This window comes from Emys orbicularis, chromosome 6 (assembly GCF_028017835.1).
Source record: "Emys orbicularis isolate rEmyOrb1 chromosome 6, rEmyOrb1.hap1, whole genome shotgun sequence".
Taxonomy (NCBI): domain Eukaryota; kingdom Metazoa; phylum Chordata; order Testudines; family Emydidae; genus Emys; species Emys orbicularis.
The window spans coordinates 81,540,574-81,563,810 of record NC_088688.1 but is presented as its reverse complement, the minus strand read 5'-3'; the positions used below and the strand labels follow the sequence as shown (position 1 = coordinate 81,563,810).

The following is a 23,237-nucleotide window of genomic DNA, read 5'->3' as shown; positions in this document are numbered from 1 at the left end:
AAATTCAGGCAGAGATTTGAATTGTATTTGACAGCCATAGGGGCAGAGGATAAAAATGATAAAGTGAAATCATAAATCTTTTTGCATGTTGCTAGGAAGGAAGCTTTGGATATTTAAGTTTGAAGAAGGTAAATGCATGAAGTTAAATAAAATATTGACTACATTTGAGGAACGTTGCATGCCAAAAAGGAATGAGACCTTTGAGCAGGACTGGATTAAAGTAGGGGCTTCAGGGGCTGCAGCCCAGGACCCCGCCTGAAGGGGGGTCCCGCAAAAATAAATCACAGGCAGCAATATCCAACTCCGGGTCACTAAAAGTCCTGCGGCACAGCAGGGGCTCAGGCAGGCTGCCTGCATGCCATGGCCCCATGCCGCTCTCGGAAGCAGCAGGCTACTAGCACATCTCTACAGCATGGGGCCACGGCATGCAGGCAGCCTGCCTGAACCCTGCTGTGCCGCCAGCTGGGAGCTGCCTGTGGTAAGCGCCTCTTGGCCAGAGCCTGCACTTTGCACCCCCTCCTCAACCCCAACCCCCTGCCCCAGATCAGAATCTCCCTCCTGCACCCCAATCCCCTGCCCCAAACTCCCTCCCAGAAAAAAATACTTGTATATAGGGGCCCCGCAAAATCTAATAGCCCTGAGCCCACAGGAGAGTTAATCTGGCCCTGCCTTTGAGAGATACAATTTTTTTACATGAATGCAAAAAACTGATGACACCATAGAGCAATATGTCACAGAATTAAGGAAACTCAGTAAAATCTGTGACTTTGGTGACCTGGTAGAGTCTCTGGTTAGAGAGAATCATTTGTGGCATTAAAAACAATGTGTAAAGAGAGACGCTCCTCCATGAAAAAGATTTAACTTTAGAAAAAGCTCTCCAAATATGCAGGGCAGCAGAAACTGTGAAAGAACAAGCCAAAGAACTGAATTACACAGAAGGGATTATCCATATACTAAGTACTAAAGAATATAGCCAGAATAGGTTAAATCAGAAAGTGGAACCACTCACTATGAAAATCACTGATCGGGGGAAAACTAGATACAGACGGTTAAGTGGAAGTTGTGGATCACAGCATGGCCCCAAACAATGTGTTGCCTTTGGGAAACTCTGTCATAAATGTGGGGGAAATAATCATTTTGCAAAATGCTGCAGCTCCCAAATGCAGAAAAGTCAAGTGCATTCAGTTAAAGACAGTCTGGTTGAGGAGTTTTTCAGACGTACTGGGATCTACCAAGCCTTTTGAGAGGAACTGGATACTACCTATGACATTGAATGGAACAATTATTTCACTGAAATGGACACAGGAGCTCAGGTTAATATGCTGTTTGAACAAGATTATGAGAGACTGAAAATAAGACCAAAACTGGAACCAATAAAAATAAAAGTAACTGGTTATTCTGGAACTAAATACCAGTGAAGGGGAAGTGCATTGCTAGCAACCACCATAAAAACACCATGTACAGGCTCCCTTTCATTGTAGTGCCAAAGAAAGTGACACCAATTTTAGACCTGGCTGCATGTAAGAAACTCAGTCTGGTAAAATGGGTGCTCTCCCTGCAAGATCATACTGAACCTGGCTATGAGGCACTCTGTCTCCTAGGAATATTATGACCTGTTTCAAGGGTTGGGTTGCTTGCAGGGTGAACATACAACCTGGATAAACAAGCAGGTCCCTCCAGTTACCTATCCATGTAGAAAGGTGCCATTTGCATTCCATGATAAATTCAAGGCTGAGCTTGCAAGGATGGAAGCAATGCAAGTAATACAAAAAACTGAGGAGCCAAAAAAATGGGTGAGCTCCCTAGTCACTGTGGAGAAAAATAACAGTCAGCTACACCTATGCTTAGATACCAGACACCTCAACAAAGCTATAAAAAGAGAACATTTCAAACTACCAACCAGAGAAGAGATTATGGTTCAATTTGTAAATAATCAATATTTCAGTAAATTGGATGCATCCTCAGGGTTTTGGCAGCTAAAATTAATTTAAAAAGCTCAAAGCTATGCAAATGTAATACCCTATTTGGAAAATATACATTTTTACTCTTATCCTTCGGCATAGCTTCAACATCAGAAATGTACCACAAAGCCATACATATGATCTATGAACATATTAATGGTGTTGACACCTCAGTGGATGACATCATCATCTGGGGATCAATGAAAGGAGCATGATCGTAGACTTCAGGAAGTCCTGGATGCAACTAGAGCTGCAAACCTCAAACTAAATAGGGAGAAATGTGTTTTAGGGGTTACAGAACTGACTTTTGTTGGGGACATTATTTTCAGTGAAGGTGTAAAACCTGATAAGAGGAAGATTTCAGCCACTGAACTGATTCCATGTTCCCAGGCAAAGAAAGATGTCCAACGGTTCCTGGGAATGGTTAATTATCTTGGAAAATTCATACCTAATTTATCTACCAAAGCACCGGCTTTGAGAAAACTTCTAGAGAATAAAAATGAATGGTATTGGAGTGCATAACAGGAGGAATCATGGGAAGGTTTAGATTACTGCCACACCAACAGTCTCCTTTAGGCAGTTTTATTGTCCAAACTTGAAACAATTCTTCAGCTCACCCTAGGCTATAACTCCCAGGGGATTTTTCCCCTTTATTTTTCACATTCTTACTGCGTCTCCTTCCAGGAGACACTGGCAGTCCTGCTACTCCTGATTCTCTGCCCTGTTCCCAAAGTACCAACCCCCGAGACCTTTTCTCTCTGGAGGCCCCTTTTCAGAACAGGTCCTCACTGCCTCCCCTCCCAGGGGACCCTGGCAGTCCTGCTTCCTAGCTCTGACCCACAAGGTCTCCCTCATTGAGAGTCCTCCTCCTTCCCCTGACCCAGAAGCCCTCTTCTAAAGCCAAATCTGGGTCAGCTACTGTAGCACAGGTGCATTGGCTCTGCTCCCTCTTAAAGGGTCCAGTATAACACTATACAAATTTAAATATACTTTCTTCAAAGCTAAAATAATTTTTAAAATATAAAATAACAATTCTGATAGATAACTTAAGTCTAACATCTCTGGCCTTTTTGCATGACCTAAACTTAGTGTATGTGACATGTGACTAGTCCTTAACTTTACGCAGATGACAGTTAATTATAGAATCACAGTGTATTTTATTAAATATATGTATTTTTGTCATTTTTTGAGAATCAGTTTCTTTAAAAACTTCAGTGTCAGGATGCTGACCACGAAACACATCCTATAAGCCATATAACTATGATTTACAATGCAAGCATTTAATGCTGAAATACAAGGTTATAGCCCTAAATCTAAATAACAGACTCATTTCAGTTAGAAGAGAACTCTAGTGAGTCATCTTGTCCATCAACCTATATCCTAGAAGGACTGATTGATTCCAGTAAAGTTTCCAGCAACATAGTTTATCCATTGTTTGATTCTCAATTACAAATGGCAGCTATCAACTAGACACTTTAAATAGGACATTATTACTGCTCTTTAGAAAAATGAGTTGATATAAAAGTTTTAATTAGCTGAACATTTATTCTGGTAGAATGGATAATAAACAATGCCCAGCAGAAGATAATAACCCATAAAGCATTTATTTATCAATACTGTAGTCACAGAGAAAGCTACTTGTATATTACAGTACAATCCACATGAATGGAACTTGATTATGTCACTTCAGGATTGTACAGCATGAGAATTCCACCCAGCCATGCCCATCATTTCCTTCAGAGCTCTCTGGGGTTGTCAAGCCAAGGAAGAGCCAATGCTAAGCCAGCCGGCCTTTTCATACTTTGCTGGCAGGCTTCCCTGTCATCTGAAATTTCATTTATCAGAGGATTTCAGCTGTCCCCTAAGTCCTTCAGATAAATGGTGTTACACCATATTGGCATAATTGGTATTCAACTGGTTGTTATCATCATTGCCAGATAACCAGGAACTTTATACAAAACCATGTACTTGGTTCTTTGCATATTTATAAATATGTAAAACTGTAAAGAAATACTAATTACTAAATTACTTGAAATATAGGGTATAGGATCAAATAGTTTCAGTGCAAAAAATTTCTTTTATTGTGAATGAGCTGAAGGAACTGAAATTAGATACAGTAAAAAAAAAACTCTGAACAGGATTTACATTGAATAGCAATATATTTTCAATGTAACCAACTTCATTTAGTTGGCAGCATAATAAATAACACAAAGTGAAGGTTACAAAGATGACACTGTACAACATCGGCTTTGAATTCTTTTCTATAGCTATAAAAAACATGAAAGATGAATAAATTGCTCAGAATCACTCACTGTTGGTTACTGTAACCAAGCCTAGGAAACCTCAACCATTCAGCAATCCTCATGCCCCGACCCAGCCTCTCAGGAGCAGCATTTAAGGAGGGATTGCAATTCCTTTCAGCCTTGATTGAGTTCCCAAGCTGTTACTACATACTACTTCTCCTTCCTTAAGGACAGAAGCCTCTTTCCTCTCTCCATGGTGCCCAATAATACTTTCCCCACATAAGCAGTCAACATATCAAATTCCCGACAAGAAAAGTGCATTTGACATAGACTAGAAAAAAAAGAGAAAATAAAAACATTAACCAGAAATGTAAAAACCACAAAAACTAGGAAGGCTGAAGAATTAGTTATATAGAATATCAGTTAAATTACCTTAGGACTTTGCTTATTACCAAGTGTCTCACTCTCCTTCTCAGCCTAATGGACTCTCAGCCAATCTCTGGTCCTACTTGTGGGCCATTTGCTGAGAAAGGACTGGGATGTGAGGTCTGTGTCTATGTCTAGGTATTTGTGCCTGACATACACAGCCGTAAATAAAATGCAAAAGGCTTGTCTACACATTGCATTAGTGATCACCAGCTGGGGTGTAAATTTTGTGCACACCAGCAGGTTGCACACTAACTGTCCATGTAGACCCTGCTGGCCTGCATTAAAAGTTCCTAGTGCGCATTGACATAGTCAGAAATAGTACCACATCAACACACACTTGGGACCTTTTAGTGCATCCCAACAGGGTCCGCAAGGACAGTTAGTGTGCAAAATGCTGATGTGTACTAGAGTTTACACTCCAGCTGGCATGCAACAATGCATCATCTAGACAAGTCCCCACACACAAACACATCTCCAATAAAAGAGACAGGCTTATCTACGTGCACACAGGAAGTCTGTGCGCGCCAGGGTGTGACTTTTTGCTTAAGTAAAAACAGGTTCTTAGTTTTCCCCGCAAAAAAAACTGTTTCGCTGTGCGTCATCTTTCAACCCATTCCAACAGGAATAGATAACAAATAATACCTTATTTGATTATCTTCTTCCAGTTCTGTATGCACAGCTATTAGTCTTAATGATCCTCCAACACATTCAGCACAGATATGTGTTCCCTCTAATGACTTTTAGTACACCACTGGTGAGATCATTGAGGCATGATCTTTAAAAAGGGGGGAAAGGAGAACCCAAGGAGTTATAGACCAGTCAGTCTAATTTTGATACCTAGAAAGATACTGGAAAAATTACAATAAATTTGTAAGCATCTAAAAGATAATAGCACCCTGTATATAATAGCCAACATGGATTTGTTAAGAACAAATCATCGCAAATCATTCTTATTTCCTTCTTTGACTGGGATACTAGCCTAGTGGATGGGAGGAAGCAGTCGATATGTTATAGCTTTATTTTAGTAATGCTTCTGACACAGTCCCACATGACAGTCTCATAAACAAACTAGGAAAATGTGGTCTAGATTAAATTACCATAAGATGGGTATACAACTGGTTATCAGTGGCTCTCTGTCAATTGGGAGGACCTATCTAATGGGTCCTACAGGGGTCTGTCCCAGGTCCAGTACTATACAATATTTTCATTAATGCCTTGTATGATGAAGTAGAGAGTATGCTTTGCAAATGACACAAAGCTGGGAGAGATTGCAAGCACTTTGGAGGACATGATTAGAATTCAAAATGACCTTAACAAATTAGAAAATTGGTCTGAAATCAACAAGATAAAATGCAATAAAGACAAGTGCAAAGAACTACATTTAGGAAACAAAAATCAAATGCACAACTACAAAATGGGGGAAACTGGCTAGCTGGTAGTGCTGAAGAAAAGGATCTGGAAGCTATAGTGGATCACAAATTGAACATGAACCAAAAATGGGTGAATTGGTTGATCACAGGATGACTAAGAGCAGCCAAAGTAATGCAGCTGTGAAAAAAGGTAATGCAATTCTAGCATGTATCAGGTGATGTATTTCCAATAGAGACAGGGGAAGTTTTTATGCCATTATATAAGGCACTAGTGAGACTTCATCTGGAATACTTTGTGCAATTCTGGTCTCCCTTGTTAAAAAAAGGTGAATTTAAACTGGAACAGGTGCAGAGAAGGACTACTAGGATGATCTGAGGAATGGAAAACCTGTCTTATGAAAGGAGACTCAAAGAGCTTGGCTTGTTTAGCCTGACCAAAAGAAGGCTAAGGGGAGATATGAATGCTCTCTATAAATACATCAGAAGAATAAATACCAGGGTGGGAGAGGAGTTATTTAAGTTAAGCGCCAAGTGGACACAAGAACAAATGGATATACACTGGCCATCAACAAGTTTAGGCTTGAAATTAGACAAAGGTTTCTAACCATCAGAGGATGAAGTTCGGGAACAGCCTCCCAAGGGAAGCAGTGGGGGCAAAAGCCCTAACTGGTTTTAAGACTCATCTTGATCATTTTAAGGAGGGGATATCATGATGAGACTGCCTACAACGGCATGTAGCCGATCTGCAACTGCTAGCAGCAAATATCTCCAACAGCCAGTGATGGGACACTAAATGGGGAGGGCTCTGAGTTACTACAGAGAATTCTTTCCAGGTATCTGGCTGGTGGGTCTTGCTCACATGCTCAGGGTCTAACTGATCACCATATTTGGGGTAGGGAAGGAATTTCCCCCTGGGTCAGATTGGCAGAGACCCTGTTGCAAAAAAGGCTAATATCATTTTGGGGTGTACTAACATATGCAAGACCCAGGAGGTAATTGTTTCACTCTACTCAGCACTGGTGAGGCCTCAGCTGGAGTATTGTGTCCAGTTTTGGGCACCACACTTTAAGAAAGTTGTGGACAAACTGGAGAGATTCCAGAGGAAAGCAACAAAAATTATAAAAGGTTTAGAAAACTGGGCATGTTTAGTCTTGAGAAAAGAAGATCAAGTGGGGACATAACAACAGTATTCAAATATGTTAAGGACTGTTTGAAGAGGACTGTGATCAACTATTCTTTATGTCCACTGAAGGTAAGACAAGAACTAACCAGCTTAATCTGTACTGAGGGAGATTTAGGTTAGATATTAGGGAAAACTTTCTAACTATAAAGAATAGTAAAGCACTGAAACCTACCAAGGGAGGTTTTTGAATCCCCATCGTTGGAGGATTTTAAGAACAGACTGCTCAAACACCTCTCATGGTGTCTGGTGTAGGTATACTTGGTCCTGCCTCAGCGCAAGGGGGGTGAACTAGATGACCTCTTATGGTCCCCTCCAGCCCTACATTTCTATGATTCTATTATAGCTAGCCAACCTTTGTGATCAATTTGGCCCCAAGCCACCAATACAAGTATCGACCGCTAAATTTCCAGACTGCCATACCAGAGCGCTGCAGAAGGCAGGCATCCTCCTATAAAAGGAAGGTCTAGATTGCTGCAGTGTACTGAAAAAAATAATTCTTCAGAGTGATGAACAGATAAAGATTGATCAAAGCAGCAATGCACAAACAAGGGAATATTACAGAAGCCTCTGGCAATATCTGTAAAATCCACAATTTATGTTTTGTTAACCTTTTCAATTTAGGAGTTTTCTAACATATTGCACATAATTGCTTCTGAAAAGCTTTTCTATGGCTTCAACACACATGAATTATAAAGACAGCTGAAACTAAGTGATTGTGAGTTTTCCAGTCCGGTGGTGCAGATCATTACTGAAACTGATACATTGTAAGTGCCTGATCATGCTATTTGAGCCACATGGCTGGACATTTGCGCTAGCACAGAACCTAGGGCTTAAGATGGTTAGAATAAACTAAACTTGATTTTTCCATCCTAGGGTATCTTGTCCAGGGACAGAGATAATGGAATGATCACCAGTAATAAACATATCCTATCACACCCTTTTGCAAGAGTTTGTTTCTTGAATCATTTAGCCCCAGCCATTTTTCTCCCCTCCCCAGACCCCACACACTTAGTACTGATTAAAGGGCAGGAGCAACAGGCTGCAAGAGCAAAAGAGAAGATTACTCACCTTGTGCAGTAACTGAGGTCCTTCAAGATGGTTGTTCCTGTGGGTGCTCCACTTTCGGTGTCTTGGCACCCTGTGCTTGTAATTGGAGATTTGTAATAGCAGTGCCGCGGTTGGCCACGCATGCGCGGCAGCCATCTCGTGCCGCTCCGAGTGGCTACTTAGTGTGCACAGCCAACCGTCCCTTGGTTTCTTCTCTACCCCAGAGAGTCAGCGTGAAGCTCATGAGAGCCAATCTCCTTTCTCTAATGCCAGAATTATGGTTGCCAGGGTTACCATTTTGAAGCACTTTGTCCTTAGAAACTTGTTGAGTTTGCGTAAGCTTGCATGGGTCTCCATCTACCATTCTTTTTCTGTGTGAGAAAATAATGGGAATAAAACCCTTCCCTGTGTTGGAGTGGTACTATTTCCATGGCTCCTAGTTGCAATAGGCAACAGGGTCTCATGAGAAGGGTCCCTGAAGAGGGACGGGGAAGGTGGGTGGGTAGGGGGAATAGAAATAAATGGGATAGAGTAACCCTTCTGGACAATTTCCAGTACCCATTTGTCTGTAGTGATGTTGTTCCAGACTGGGTAGTGTGGTAGCAGGCGGTCTCCAAAGAGACTGGAGGTCATCTGATAATCTGGCATGGGAGAAGGTAGAGGTCTCGAGCCCTCGACCAGTACTTCAAAATGATTGACAGGATGTTGAAGATTGAGATGTGGCAGGTTGATTCTGGTTCTGCCTGTGCCTCGCTTGTTTTTGCTTGCGGCGTTGATCGTATTGTCTCTGGGACTGGGAGTGCAGGGCGGGACGGAATCTTTGGGTATAAAATCTGCCCTGTTTTTTCTTGTTCGGGAGAACGTAAATACCCAAGGTCTTCAAAGTTGTTCACGAGTCCTTTAAGGTATGAAGAGATGCATCTGTGCTCTCAGCAAATAATTTTTGGCCCTCAAAGGGCAGGTCCACAACTGTGGGTTGTACTTCCCTAGGGAATCCAGAGAAGTGGAGCCATGATGCTCAACGCACGACAATGGACATGGCTATGGATCAGACTGCCATGTTGGCAGACTTGAGAGAGGCCTGCAGGGCTGTTCTGGTGATTAAGGAGCCCTCTGTAATGTTGGCTTTGTATTATTCCTTTGCTTCCTCTGGCAGTTGATCAATAAAGGATTTCATTTTGTTGAACAAGTTGTAGGTATATTTTGCTAAAAGAGCTGAGTAATTTGATATATGAAATTGTAACAAGGTCAAGGAGTAAGATTTGCATCCAAAGAGGTCAAGCCTTTTCCAGTCCTTGTCATAAGTCCTTGTTTTCCCCTTTGGTGCACTGCCTCTATGACCAGTGAATTAGGACCGGATGAGTGAACAGGAACTCAGCTCCTTTCGCTGGTACATAGTATTTCTGTCCGAGCATTTACAGGATGGTGAGACAGTGACAGGTATCTGCCATATTGTCTTTGCGGGGTCCACTGTGGCTGAGTTAATGGGCAGAGCTATCTTTGCTGATCGGGATGCCTGCAAAATGTCAGTGAGTTTGTGCTGGGTCTCTGACAGCTCTGCTAGAGAGATGTCCAGGGATTCTGCCTCTCTTTTGAATAAGTTCTGAAAGGATTTAAAGTCGTCACCTGTAGTGGGCAGCAGTGACATAATTGTTTCGTCCAGGGATGAGGACAAAATATGGGTGGGTGGCAGTATATCATCTTCAGGGACCTCTTTCAGCTCCTCTCCCTCTTCCTCCTGGGCTTGTGATGGTAGTGGACCCGTGGGTGAAGGGACCTGGGGGGTCCTTTGTGCTGGTGGGTGGGAAGGTTTAAGAGTCTGGGCCCTGTAGATTGCACGTGGGTCCCAGTATGGCCAATTGGATGGCATAATGATGGGCAGAGGCATCCATGGTAGTGTCTTCCAGTTGTGCCCTTCCATAGGCGGTTGTTGGTGAGAAGGTCCCAGTTTCGGGGAGGAATGATGAAGGGTGTAAAGGCTTGAGTCATCCACTTTGTCCTCATCACCGGATAGTGGAGGTGCAGATCTAATAGGAGTGCCTATTCGGCTCAGTCCTGGCCTGACTGGGGTGCCATCAGTGCTGAAAGGAGGGGTGGAGGAGATAGCCAGGTCTCCCCGTCTGGTGAAGGGTTGCGGTACCGGGAAGCCTGGTGCCATGGATGGCAGCATAGTAAGCTCCAATGGTGCTGAGATCTTGTTAGGCTGTCTATATGCAGCAGGTGGCGCCATTACACTAGCTGGTGCCAAGGTGTTCTTTGGCACTGTCGGTGCCGAGCTAGGGAGCTTAGCTTTAGCTCGTGCACCTGAGTGAGAGCCTGGCCACATTGGTGCCTTGGCTCCTCGGGACATCTCGGTACCGGATGTTCCCGGAGCCTCTCGGTCTGAGGTTCTCAGTGCCGTCGGTACCAGGGCAGATTTCTTGCCAGGAATCCGCTTCTTTTTAGGGGGCGATGACTGTGACCAATGTTTGGTCACTTTCTTAGGTGCAGGGTCCTTAGACACGGTTTGGGTGGAGCCCCTTGTCTGAGGCTGCTGCTGGAGATCGTTGGCCAGGAGGAGTCCTGGACTCTGGGTCGGAGGGATTTCTCCATCATTAATAATTTTAGTTGGAGGTACCTGGCTTTCAGTGTCCTGGCAGATAATTTCTTTCAGTGGAAACACTTCTGTGGTACATGAGTTTCCCCGAGACAGTGGATGCACTGAGCATGACATCCGATACAGGAATTGATAGCCTGTAGGTCAGGCAAAGTTTAAAGCCGGGGGAATTAGGCATGCCTGAGGAGGTTCAGGGCTATAGAAAACGGTCGTAGTTCAGTTACCATCGGCGGAGACCCATTAGTGGGGGGAGGGAGAGAAACAAACAAAATAAAGTTTTGCTTTGGTTTTTTTACTTTTTTTTAGTGTGTAAATAAGGACAGGAAAACGGAAGAAAACCAACAAAAAGGATAAATAAAGATGGGAATATAAGCGATTTATGAAATAGACAGGGGCACTGCTGTCACTCCCACTCAAGCCAAAGGCAGTAGAGAAGGAACTGAGGGACGGTTGGCTGCGCACACTAAGGAGCTGCTTGGAGCAGTGCAAGATGGCTGCTGCGCATGCATGGCCAACGGGGGCATTGCTACAACAAATCTCTGCTTACAAGCACAGGGCACCAAGACACCAGAAGTGGAGTACCCACAGGGACACTCTCGAAGAAGATGTTTCTACTTTCAGTGAACACTTCTTTCTGGTACAGACATCTTCACTCCTTAGGTAAACAAACACTGATAGAGCAATGGCAGGGGGAAGCAATATACAGTTTTCTTATTCTTTCCTAAGCATAAGAAGAGCTGTGGGCTACTTAATCATTTCCCTTTTAACTTTTTAGAATTAAGTTTTTATTCACATGTTGAAATTAGAGTCTAATCTTTTCAGGATGAAAAATCTTTCAAATATATGTTCTGTTCATGTTAATACTTCAAAGTGGCACAGATGTTCAGGGGGCAGGGTGGTAGAATGATAAATGTAAAAAATCCCACTGTTTTTGTTTCTTTCCTGAACAAACTCAAGTTTCTCATAACCCTAAAAGCAAAACAGGTCTGGGTACAGAACTGTCAAACTTCAGCCTCCCACAATTTTTTTCCACTGGTAGAAGGTAGAGTTAGTTGGTAGAGAGACAAGTTCAACAGAATGTCATCTCTCACAAAAGACTTTTTTGCTAATAAATATTAACAACATACCACTGTGTGCCAAGTTATCATGCAACTTTTTTCCACCACAAAATCCAGTAATGAGGACCTGTTTGGAGTATTTCACACAATTCATGTAAACTCAATTCATAAAAACAAAAAAGATACAATTATAGATTGTTATAGATACAACTGTGACACTTAAAATGCTGCTTGCATTTAAAGAAAGATAAGTGGTTCCAGCAGTATTCCCCAAAGTAAACCAAATCTCAAACCATGAGGTTTCAAAATGGAAGAACCTCTTGAAGTCCAACCACTGTATGAAGTAAATACCTAAGACCAACCAGATGACACAGGGAGACAAGAAATAAGCTACAAATTAAGAGATGGCCAAAGTTTTCCACTTATATTTTTTGTTATTAAAATATGACAGTTTACTTAATATGCAATGTCCATAAGTGAATGTATAGTTCCACTTTCTGACAACTCAGCCCACCAAAAGTTATAGCTAGAAGAATGATCAGATATGATGTTTTAAAAAATTATTATCTGTGCTCTTTAAAAATATGTCCTCTGCATTAAATCTATTCAGTGAGATTGTTATATTACCTGTAACAACACCACAGTAATGGTTGTGAGGAGCTAGCTTTTCAGTAACTTTCTCCTCTATGGACCTTTTTCGTCTGTACACCCTGTGCGCGTGACCTGTCACAGCCAAAGTGTGATTGAGTGGCTCAATAAATATGAAGTCCTCGTTAATCTGTATAAACCCCATCTGTAAAGGAAAACAAGAGGGACATATAAGGTATGTAATTTAAAGAAACCACATATGCACACACACACATATACACCCTGTCCCTCCCCCAAAAAAATCCTTTATTTAAAAAAAATTCATTTTAAGAATCCTAGTAGCGAGAATACTATCCTTCCATTTTATTAGCCTCCATCTCAGTGCAATAAACCTCATTTACTTCAAATAAATTTGTGTGGGTTGGTGGCTATGTGCCAGTAGCAGATGCACGGTGAAAGATCTGGAATGTTAAAAGTTTGCTTTGGGAGACCCAGGGGTCATTTAAATATGTACAGCATGTACCGCACAATCTATACCCTAGTTTTATAACACACCATGTTGTCATACTTTCTGATAACCAATTTTTAATAAAATAGTTCATATGCAAAGATGAATTTAGGGAGGCTGATGCATCTTTAGCAACTGCACAGAGCTGCAACAGATATGAAATTCTTAAGACCCCTTTTATAGATTTTTAACTTTTTAATTAAAAAAAAAAATTCTTCAAAAATAGTGCATGCATGGTTAAAAACAGAGAAACACTATCTGAGTTGCAGCTTTTTTTAACCTATGTGCCCACACTGGACATGAGATTGTAGCTGAGGTCACCAAAATACTGTAAAAACTGTTATTCTTTTAACTACTACTTACTATGGTTCAACTCAAAACTGTTCAATTTGCCAAAAAAATACCAGTTTATGTCAGAATTACAAAGCATGTAGAAGAACAAAGGTTTTTTTTTTTTCTATAAAATACCATCAACAAAACTGGCAGGTAACTTCTAATTCCAGAGATCTTAAAATCTATCAGGGGGTAGCCGTGTTAGTCTGTATCTACAAAAACAACAAGGAGTCTGGTGGCATCTGAAGAAGTGAGGTTTTTACCCACGAAAGCTTATGCCCAAATAAATCTGTTAGTCTTTAAGGTGCCACCAGACTCGTTGTTTCTTAAAATCTATGAATCTATGAAACTGTTACTGTACTAAAAAACCCCACCAAAATGGCACATCCAGCTCAAATAAGGAAAGTTCTTCTCCATGTATGCATTTACACAAAAAAGAGAAGGACTCTCTCTCTTATAGGCAACTTAACTGCATAATCATATTAAAACAGAGATACTTAATTTCACAATCAGGTGTATTAGCTGTATCTCAACTGCTATACTGAGAGTTTTCTGAGGACCAATGCTGAATAGACATAGTAGTTTCATCCTTAACATCCTATAGTATCTTTAAAATAGCTGGATTTATTTGGTTCGGGGTTTGTTTTTTTTTCATATTTTTTTATTTATTTTCAGGTTGATTGATATTAATTGGGAGTCTGTTAAATATTAAGTATTTAGGAGGTAAGCAAAGTGCAACTGCCAGGTGGTGCTTTTATACATCCTGTATGTTTTTCTAGTCACCAAAATTGGTCTATTTATATTGAGAATTATATTTTTAAATAACTGGTGGAGTATATGCAGAGCAGACTAATTTTCTCCTGATATTTGTGGATTCAGATATTGAATTTTTATACTTTATTTTTTTAATGCAATGTCTGTGAAAGGTGCTGAGCAGGCTTGGATATAGAATCTCTTTTCTCAGAACAGGTAAAGAACAAACAGTAGCTGTGCAAACTTCTCCATGTCACTCAACCAATGTGCCTTAGCCCTGGCCTGGAGGAACTGTCCCTAAAAATGAGCGAATAGCTCATTCTCCATGCTTATTCAATCTGTGGCCTCTTTGCTGAGATGTCTACTTAATGGTGGCATTTGTTATATGGTGTGACCTGTGTACTAAGGGACTGACTGAGACCATCAACTCATTTCACATTAGCTTTGACCACTACTTACTTAGACTGAATGTTAACCTAGTGGTGAATAAATACTATTCCCAATCCCCTGAGTCATTCAAATAGGGAATTGCAAATTGAATATAAAATCTACCAAAGAGCATTAATATCAGCCATACATATTCAGCTGGATAATTCCCAGCTGAATTTGAATAGCCAAATATTCAAACTGTTCATTCTGGCTGCTCTTGAAAATAGCATAATTCTTCTTTCTGAAGCAGCTACTCTGCCTGACTGGCAGTCTACTATTCCTCCATCTCCTGACCACGCAGAGGAGGAGATGAGAAGACATCCCCTCCTCCCTCCCCTCTCCCCAGTAACCAAGATCCCCATTTTTGGTTTCACTGGGAGGGGAGAGAAGAACATCTCCCACCACTGCCTTGAACCTCATGGAGCTGGAGCAGAGTTAAAAAATAACCTTCCATCTCAGTTCCCAGGAAAACCTCCGATTGCAAGAAAATAGGGATTTCTTTTAGCAGAGTTCACGCTGGCATATCACTCTGCCCTAGAAAGATCATTAGCCAGTGATACAGAGGAATGGGGCTAGATGTGACAATGGCTCAGGTAGCCAGGCATCAACATAGTACAGTCCTCAAGTTTGACCCAGCAATTGGGTGTTGATATATGTTGTGTGAGAGACCCAGACCAGTTGGGAACAGCAGAGTGGCAGAAGGGAGATATACTGGCCACTGGATAAGTAGTTTTCTGTTCCCTGAGTGACCAGAGCAGGGGCTGCTCCAGGCTAATAGACCACCTGACGCCAATTAACCTGCTAAGAGTCAGGTGAGGCAGTTAAGCACCTGACTCTAATTAAGGCCCCTCTGATGCTATAAAAGGGCTCACTCCAGTCAAGCCAAGGGGAGCCAGAGGAGAGGAAGTGAGTGTGAGGAGCTGGGAGCAAGAGGCGCAAGGAGGTGAGAGGGTGAGGGTGAGGGTGTGCTGCTGGAGGACTGCGGAGCACAAGCATTATCAGACATCAGGAGGAAGGTCCAGTGGTGAGGACAAAGAAGGTGTTGGGAGGAGGCCATGGGGAAGTAGCCCAGGGAGTTGTAGCTGTCATGCAGCTGTTACAGGAGGCACTATAGTCAGCTGCAGTCCACAGGGTCCTGGGCTGGAACCCGGAGTAGAGGGCGGGCCCGGGTTCCCCCCATACCTCCCAACTCCTGATCAAACACAGGAGGAATTGACCTGGACTACCAGAGGGGAAGGTCTCTGGACTGTTTCCTGACCCACAGGGTGAATCTGTGAAGCGAGCAAATCCGCCAATAAGTGCTGGACCCACCAAAGTAGAGGAGGAACTTTGTCACAATTGCTTGCAAGATGGTAACCGGTCTTTAATCAATATAAGCAGTAAAACATTTATGTCATGAAAATACACTTTTAGGGGACCAGTCAGAGCAAGATAAAGAAGCAACATAACCAACCTTTCTAATTGAGTGCATGGGACCTGATGTAGCTTCGACTGAAGTCACTGGAAAGCTTCCCAATGATTTTAATGAAAGTGGAACATGCCACTAGGTAGGTGCACCTATCTTTCCATCCATATATAACAGTCTAAACTAACTGTTTGCTGTACATGTGCATGCCTCCATTTTCAAACAACTTTTTAAGTCATTTTTTTCCAAATGCAGCAAAGAACTTACTTACTGAAGACTATGTCAAAGACAACCTCACTGATCAACCTGATGAACAAACACTAGCCAAACACCTACTCCTGCCTCTTAATTGCTCCTGCGCAAGCACAATAAGGATGCAAATGCAATGGAGCTAATATCTTATCCATACCTGGTTGCATCTGCTGAATGTTCACAGATACCTTGGTGATATGCATAACATAAATGCGCAGAAAATGTGCACATTCTAAGAGGTACATATATGTCTAGTATGTTCCATGGTGCAGGCACCTAACAAAAATTGCAAATGCTATTGCAAATTCTATTGCAAATGCTCATATCCCAATTTGTGAAGTCTTATAACTGTCATAAAATAAAAACTTGTAAAACCTCTAGTCCTGAAAGAGGACAATCCCCATGTTGCAATGTCCATTATAATAACCTTACCCGGAGTTCATTTCACTAAAAACAATGGCATATTCCATTTTTCTATTTGATGAGGGGCTTGATATATATTTGAAGTAACTATTGCAGTCAGTGCACTAAGATAAAGAGGAGAATGTGCCTGTTCACATTACAAGAGAAAACTGGCTATACCCGGTATATGTCCCTGTATAGAAGTGTGGTTCTTGATCTAAGATCCTACATGCAACTCTGACTAAGTCTTTTGCTCAGATTCTGCCTGCTTATTTTCAAAGTCATAGCAAGCCAAGTTCTGTCAAAGGAGCACTCAGACACAAATGAGGAAGCCTGAGGAGCATTTAGTGACCACAATCCATCACATACATATACAATCCCCACAGATTTAGCTCCTTGGAGGGGGAAGAGAGAAAACACCAGCAGACTTTCTACCACAATCAGGAAAGGAAGTGGAGAGTAGGGACAAAAGAACACCCACAGGCACGCATTATATTCAGAAAGAGGCAGGAGAGAAGGAAGGATTCCCATCCTAGCATCCAGGGGTAGAAATGAGTACAGAGACAAAAGTTGCAAAAAAAAGGAGCCCCGAAGTGCCACAGACTAACTATGGCATGATGTCCTGATGTTGTGTTATAATGTTTGCATCATAAAGATCCACTGACATAAAGTGATGCTGCATTGTGACAAATACAGATATGTCACAACACAGCCATCATAATGTAATTTCAGGACATTGTGCCTGGCTTATTGTATGGCTTCCTATGACCCCATTTAATGAGGAAGTAATTCTCCAATGCTCAAGGATGAGTATCACTGAGCTACACTTCGGTGTTAGCGGATCATGGCTGTGTAGTAACCTGTTGGATTGAAATAGCACAACAAAATGCATCTGAGAATTAGCTGCCTCAGTCACCAAATATTCCATTATTTAAAAAAACCTATAAATACACAAAAGTTTCTTTTCTTGTGATTTATATTTCAAAAGCTTTAAAATAATACCAATCACACTGCTTGGGCAGAAGATGCATTTATGCACACATGTGGTATGGAATTAAATAACATTTGTTCCCCAGCTGTTAATTCATGTCATCACCAGCATACTAGCACATGAATACATCTGTTCCTTTGTCATAAATAATGTCATCTTCCCCAAATGTCAGAAGCAGAATTCACATCCCAAAATTTACCAGTGCTTATATGAAAATAAGAATCATGCCTTCTCTCTCGCTCATTTAATAGCTGCTCTCTGCTGTTCAACCATTGCTATGTATATTCCATAGACATTCCATTCCTGATTACATTAAAAAATGAACATAACATGGCCATCTTCTGATTCTAACACCACACTATCCTGCCCATCTGCAGAGGGAGGATGCATAGCAGCTCTACAGATCCTGCATCCCCTACAGTTACCAACTCTCCAGTATTGTCCTGGAGTCTCCAGGAATTAAAGATGAATCTGATGAAACTGAATACATCCAGCCAAAATTGGCAACCCTAGGTCCCTTCCCATCCTGCTACTGGTGATGCAGGTAGCCAGTGCAGGACTGCATCCCCTCATGCCCTTGCACCAGCACATAACCCAGGCTGTGATTTGGGCCTACACTAGTTTATACAAACAGACAGTAAATCCAACATTTCCTTAAAGGTTAATAAATCTATTTTAAGCAATATCCCCAAAACATTACCACCATCTACACATTTAAAAATGAAAGGTTTATTAAAATGTATAGCGCAAAAGCCAATTCTTCTCCAGCACTGATTAACTTTAAACAGAGTTTCGTAATCTGAGACTTTGTGGTCTTTACAAAATCTCACCGAATATTAAGATGATTTATTGTTTTGTGTGTCTGATTGCAAAAGCAAAATTATTCATTTACATTTCAATACAGCACTCCAAAGAAGAGTACTGCAAGTTAGATTAGTTTTTAATAATATTAGTTATGTTTCAAACATTCAAGATTAAATTAATATATTGAAAACAAATAAAACTTTAACTGGACATAAAAATAAATATCTTAAACTCTAATAAGAGCTTTTATCAGGACAAGCTTAAAAACCATCACAATGTGTTAATAATGTATAAGGACTAATTCTCTATTCTTGTTATATACTATAACCCTCTCTCATCAGGTATCTTTATTTTTGAAGGTTGAAAACATGATTCACAAAGGATAGCCAGTAACATCTGTCACTGATTAAGTGAGTTTCCAGATTTACATGCTTCACTATTTATGTGGTTTTTTTCTTCAAAGTTTTCTCTGTCTACCTGCTGATTGCTTTTTCTGGTGTTCTGAATTAAAGAGAAATACTGTTTGCATCTCCCTTTCCATTTGCCAGTGTGACAAGTGCTTTTTCACATAACCCAATCTTCTTTTTTTTCTTCAATGGCAGGAGCATATCATGCAGTGTGTGTGTGTGTGTGTGTGTGTATTAATTCCAAACATATGCTGCCTTAACAGATGAGCAATATTTTGAACATTATGTAGAGTTAAAAGCACACTTTCAAAATCTGCCCACAAATTTAGACTCTGTAAAAACAAAGTTTTCAAAACCTAAGATGAACTGGAATGTTTCTCTGATTTTTAAAATGTCCGTACTACTCTGTAATCTTAGCAAACCCACACTTTACAGCATCATGCTACAGCAGTAGCAGTGGCTCTCAAATTTATCTTCATTACCTACTTTTATCAAAGCAAGTGAACTCAGGCCATACATTCACATGTTCAAGAGACAATATTCATATAGATCAACTATTAATGAAACACTAGAATACAGAAGCATATAGAATACTAAGAGGCATACCAGCACCATGACTCATTTCAGTAAGCAGTGAGTGCACCTGATTCTACATGACCCAAACTGAAACCGAAAAATGACCTGTGAATCACCTCCAGGAAAAGACATGATCCAAGGGGCAACAAGGTGGTGGGGAAGAGAATGGGGGACAGGACATCAAGGGGGTCTCACATGGAGAATATGGGCTTGGTCTCCCTTGAACCTCCATTCCCCCATTCTGTCCCAGTTCTGTTACTGCCAGCAAGGCCCTGAGGTGTGTGGCTACTGCCTCTTCCTCCTCCTTGCTCTCTCCTCCTGGGGACTCAAGATGGGCTGGTCACCACCAGGGACAGCACTGAGGGTACATCTACACCACAAATTAAGGTGGAAGGTATGCCTACCCACATTACTTAACATGGCTAATAACAGTAGTGAAGATGTGGTGGCATAGGCTTCAGTGCAGGCCAGCCTCCCCAGAACAAACCCACTGGAGACCCTACGGACAGACTCAGGCCACTAGTCTCCACCAGGATCTATGTCATTATCTCTTCACTGCTGTTGTTACCTGTGCTAACTAGATTAAAGCTAGCACAGGTATGCCTACCCATTCTACAATCACGCTGTTACTTGTGGGGTACAGGTACCCTGCAAGTAGCTGAGAAGAGGAACTGGCATGCCAGTGCCACAACATCCCGTGATGGCAGGAGGGGATAACTATATGGGAGGGGAAAGCAGCTCAGTACTTGCAACATTGCTGTATGCATGACAGAGACTTGAGCTGGAGCTGCAACAAGCACACAGAGAATTTCTGTATTCTTATTTTCAAGACTGCAAATAAAAAAAGCGATACAAGAGTTTGAAGCCCTACCCCAACACTGTCCGAGCCACACTATGTGAAGCATGTGCTACAGTAAATCTGACTAGAAATAAAAGTGAAACTAGCTAGTTTTCTTTCACTGTCCAAACTAAGGCCTGGTCTACACTAGGAGCTTATATCGAATTTAGCGCCGTTACATCGAATTAACCCTGCACCCGTCCACACCAGGAAGCTACTTAGTTCGAAATAGAGCTCTTTTAAATTCGACTTCTGTAATCCTCGAAAACGAGAGGAGTAGCGCTAAATTCGAAATGGCAATATCGAATTAGGCTAGGTGTGGATGGAAATCGACGGTAATAGCTCCGGGAGCTATCCCACAGTGCACCACTCTGTTGACGCTCTTGACAGCACTTAGAGCTCGGATGCTCTGACCAGCCACACAGGAAAAGCCCCGGGAAAATTTGAATTCCTTTTCCTGTCTGGCCAGTTTGAATCTCATTTTCTGTTTGGACAGCGTGGAGAGCTCAGCAGCACTAGCAACGATGCAGAGCTCTCCAGCAGAGTTGGCCGTGCAATCTAATAGAAAGAGGGCCCCAGCATGGACTGATCGGGAGGTCTTGGATCTCATCGCTGTGTGGGGCGATGAGTCCGTGCTTTCAGAGCTGCGCTCCAAAAGAAGGAATGCAAAGATCTATGAGAAGATCTCTAAAGCCATGGCAGAGAGAGGATACAGCCGGGATGCAACGCAGTGCCGCGTGAAAATCAAGGAGCTGAGACAAGGCTACCAAAAAACCAAAGAGGCAAACCGACGCTCCGGATCCCAGACCCACACATCACGTTTCTACGAGGCACTGCATTCCATCCTAGGTGCGGCCGCCACCACTACCCCACCAGTGACCGTGGACTCCGAGGATGGGATATTGTCCACGGCCGGTTCCTCCTCGGAAATGTTAGGTGACGGGGAAGATGAGGAAGGAGATGAGGAGGACGAGGCAGTCGACAGCGCTTGCACCGCTGATTTCAACGACAGCCAGGAGCTCTTCATCACCCTTACCGAGATCCCCTACCAACCGTCCACAGCCCTTACCCCGGACACCGAATCAGGGGAAGGATCAAGCAGTGAGTGCTTTAAACATCTAAACATTTCATTTTAACATAAGTGGAATATTTATATTGTTAAGAATGGGCTTTTCAGTCACTCAGTTAAACATAGAAACTTTTATTTATAACAAAACAGGAATAATAACTATATCAGTAATTTGTTGTTCATGATTTAGTTGGCTTAGTAAACTTTTTACTACTAACTATGTATAGAAAATCAAGTACTGTCCGGATATTCATGATTAGTCCACAACACGGCCCCTCCACTCTGTAGTCCGTTATGCTCAACTTAAAGGAACGGTCAATGTGCCCGGGAATGGACAGACAGTCCTCCTGGGATAGCTCCGCATAGCTCTCCTGGAGGTACCGCTCCAGCATGCGCACGAGGTTCAACGGCAGGGCAATCTTGTTTGGTCCCCCGTGGTAGCACACGTTCCCACGCCATGAGTCCATGAGGTAGTCGGGGATCAGTGCGCGGCACAGCATGGCGGCATATGGCCCAGGCCTCTGCATGCATTCACGCAGCATCCTTCCCCTCTCGGTCTCCGAGATCCTCATGAGGGTTATGTCACACATGACGCCCTGCTTTAAATTAGGGAGGGGAATGTTAGTATTTGGACTGCTTTACAGCCACGCGGTGGAGGCGGCAGAGGGGCAGCATACAGGGATCTTTCCCGGGGACAGCCGCGAGGTGGTGGGACAGGGGCAGAGCTCATGCTTCCCTGATTGCTGCCAGCAGAGAGTGGCCTTGCATTCAGTGCGAAAGGAGCCCAGTGCTACTATTACATGTTTAAGCTGCCACAAGTCTACGGCTTACCATGTTTTCCCGCAGCAGAAGTAGAGGTGTCCTGCAACGCTTCTCTGATCGCAACTGCAGGACCCCAGACACATAAGGCGAGGGCCGAAAATTCGACCTTGTCCTGAGTGCGCATGTGAAAGGTGCAGTGCATGGTGTTGTTCACAGAGAAAGACTATGCTCTTTGTTAGCAACTTCATTTATCTGTCTCAGGAATTTACTCCCTTTTTCCCATTCCCACAGACACATCTGCGACTGTCTCCCAACCCAGCCTGGCATCACACTCCCAGAGGCTAGCGCAGATTAGAAGAAGGAAGAGAAAAACTCGTGAAGACATGTTTTATGAACTTATGGAGTGCTCACGAGAGCAGGCAGCCCAGACGACACAGTGGAGGGAGAACTTGTCACAAATGCACAGAGCAGTCATGGAACGGGAGGAGAGGTGGCGCCAGGAGGACCAGCAGGCTACTCAAACCCTGCTTGGACTAATGAGGGAGCAAACGGAGACGCTCCGGCGCCTAGTGGATGTTCTGCAAGACCGGAGGCAGGAGAACAGAGCACTGCTGCTGTCTATCTCTAACCGCCCTCCCCCGCCACCAAGTCCCACACCCCCCTCACCAAAAGTACAAAGAAGGAGGGGCGGCAAGGGCCGTTAAAACTGTCAGTCGGCCACTGCACACTGCTGCAGCAATGGAAGGCTCTCGTTCCAAACTTTGAAAAGTCCTTTCCTACCCATCTCACACTAGCCCATGTCCAAGTTTCCTTCCCCCCCCCCTTTTCATGTGCGGTTCGTAATAAAACATCTGTTTCTGTTAAGTACTGTTTCCGAGAGTGTCTTTTGGAGGGGATTCTGTCTGAAGGGGGGGAAGGGGTTTGTTACTTGGACAGGACAGTCACCTGTAGCAGGCTACAGAGGCGGGGGCAGGTCCAGCATCAGGACACATACACAGCACAGTCACCAGTTACCCTGGTCAGTCTGGGAGGCGGTTTTCTTGTTCTGGGGTGCGAGGGGGTTGATCTGTGACTTTGTGTCGGGGGAGGGCAGTTAGAGATCCTATGCCGCGGTCCTTATCCTGGATCACAGAGCCACGCAGCAGGGGATCTGTTACCCTCCGCCCCCTGCCAGAAAGTCACTTGGCCGACACATACATCCAGTCCCGCCCAGGACTGCTGGCAGGCTGCGTT

General features: G+C 42.9%; 1 protein-coding gene across 1 annotated transcript in view; it reads right to left on the bottom strand.

The window, feature by feature from the left end:
• The window catches only part of ADAMTS19 (ADAM metallopeptidase with thrombospondin type 1 motif 19), a 277,558-nt gene that overhangs the window by 201,185 nt on the left and 53,136 nt on the right, over positions 1-23,237 (bottom strand). Inside the window, exon 4 of the mRNA XM_065405898.1 lies at positions 12,515-12,680. Coding sequence (XP_065261970.1) covers positions 12,515-12,680 — 166 coding nt within the window. The remainder of the gene's footprint in view (positions 1-12,514; positions 12,681-23,237) is intronic.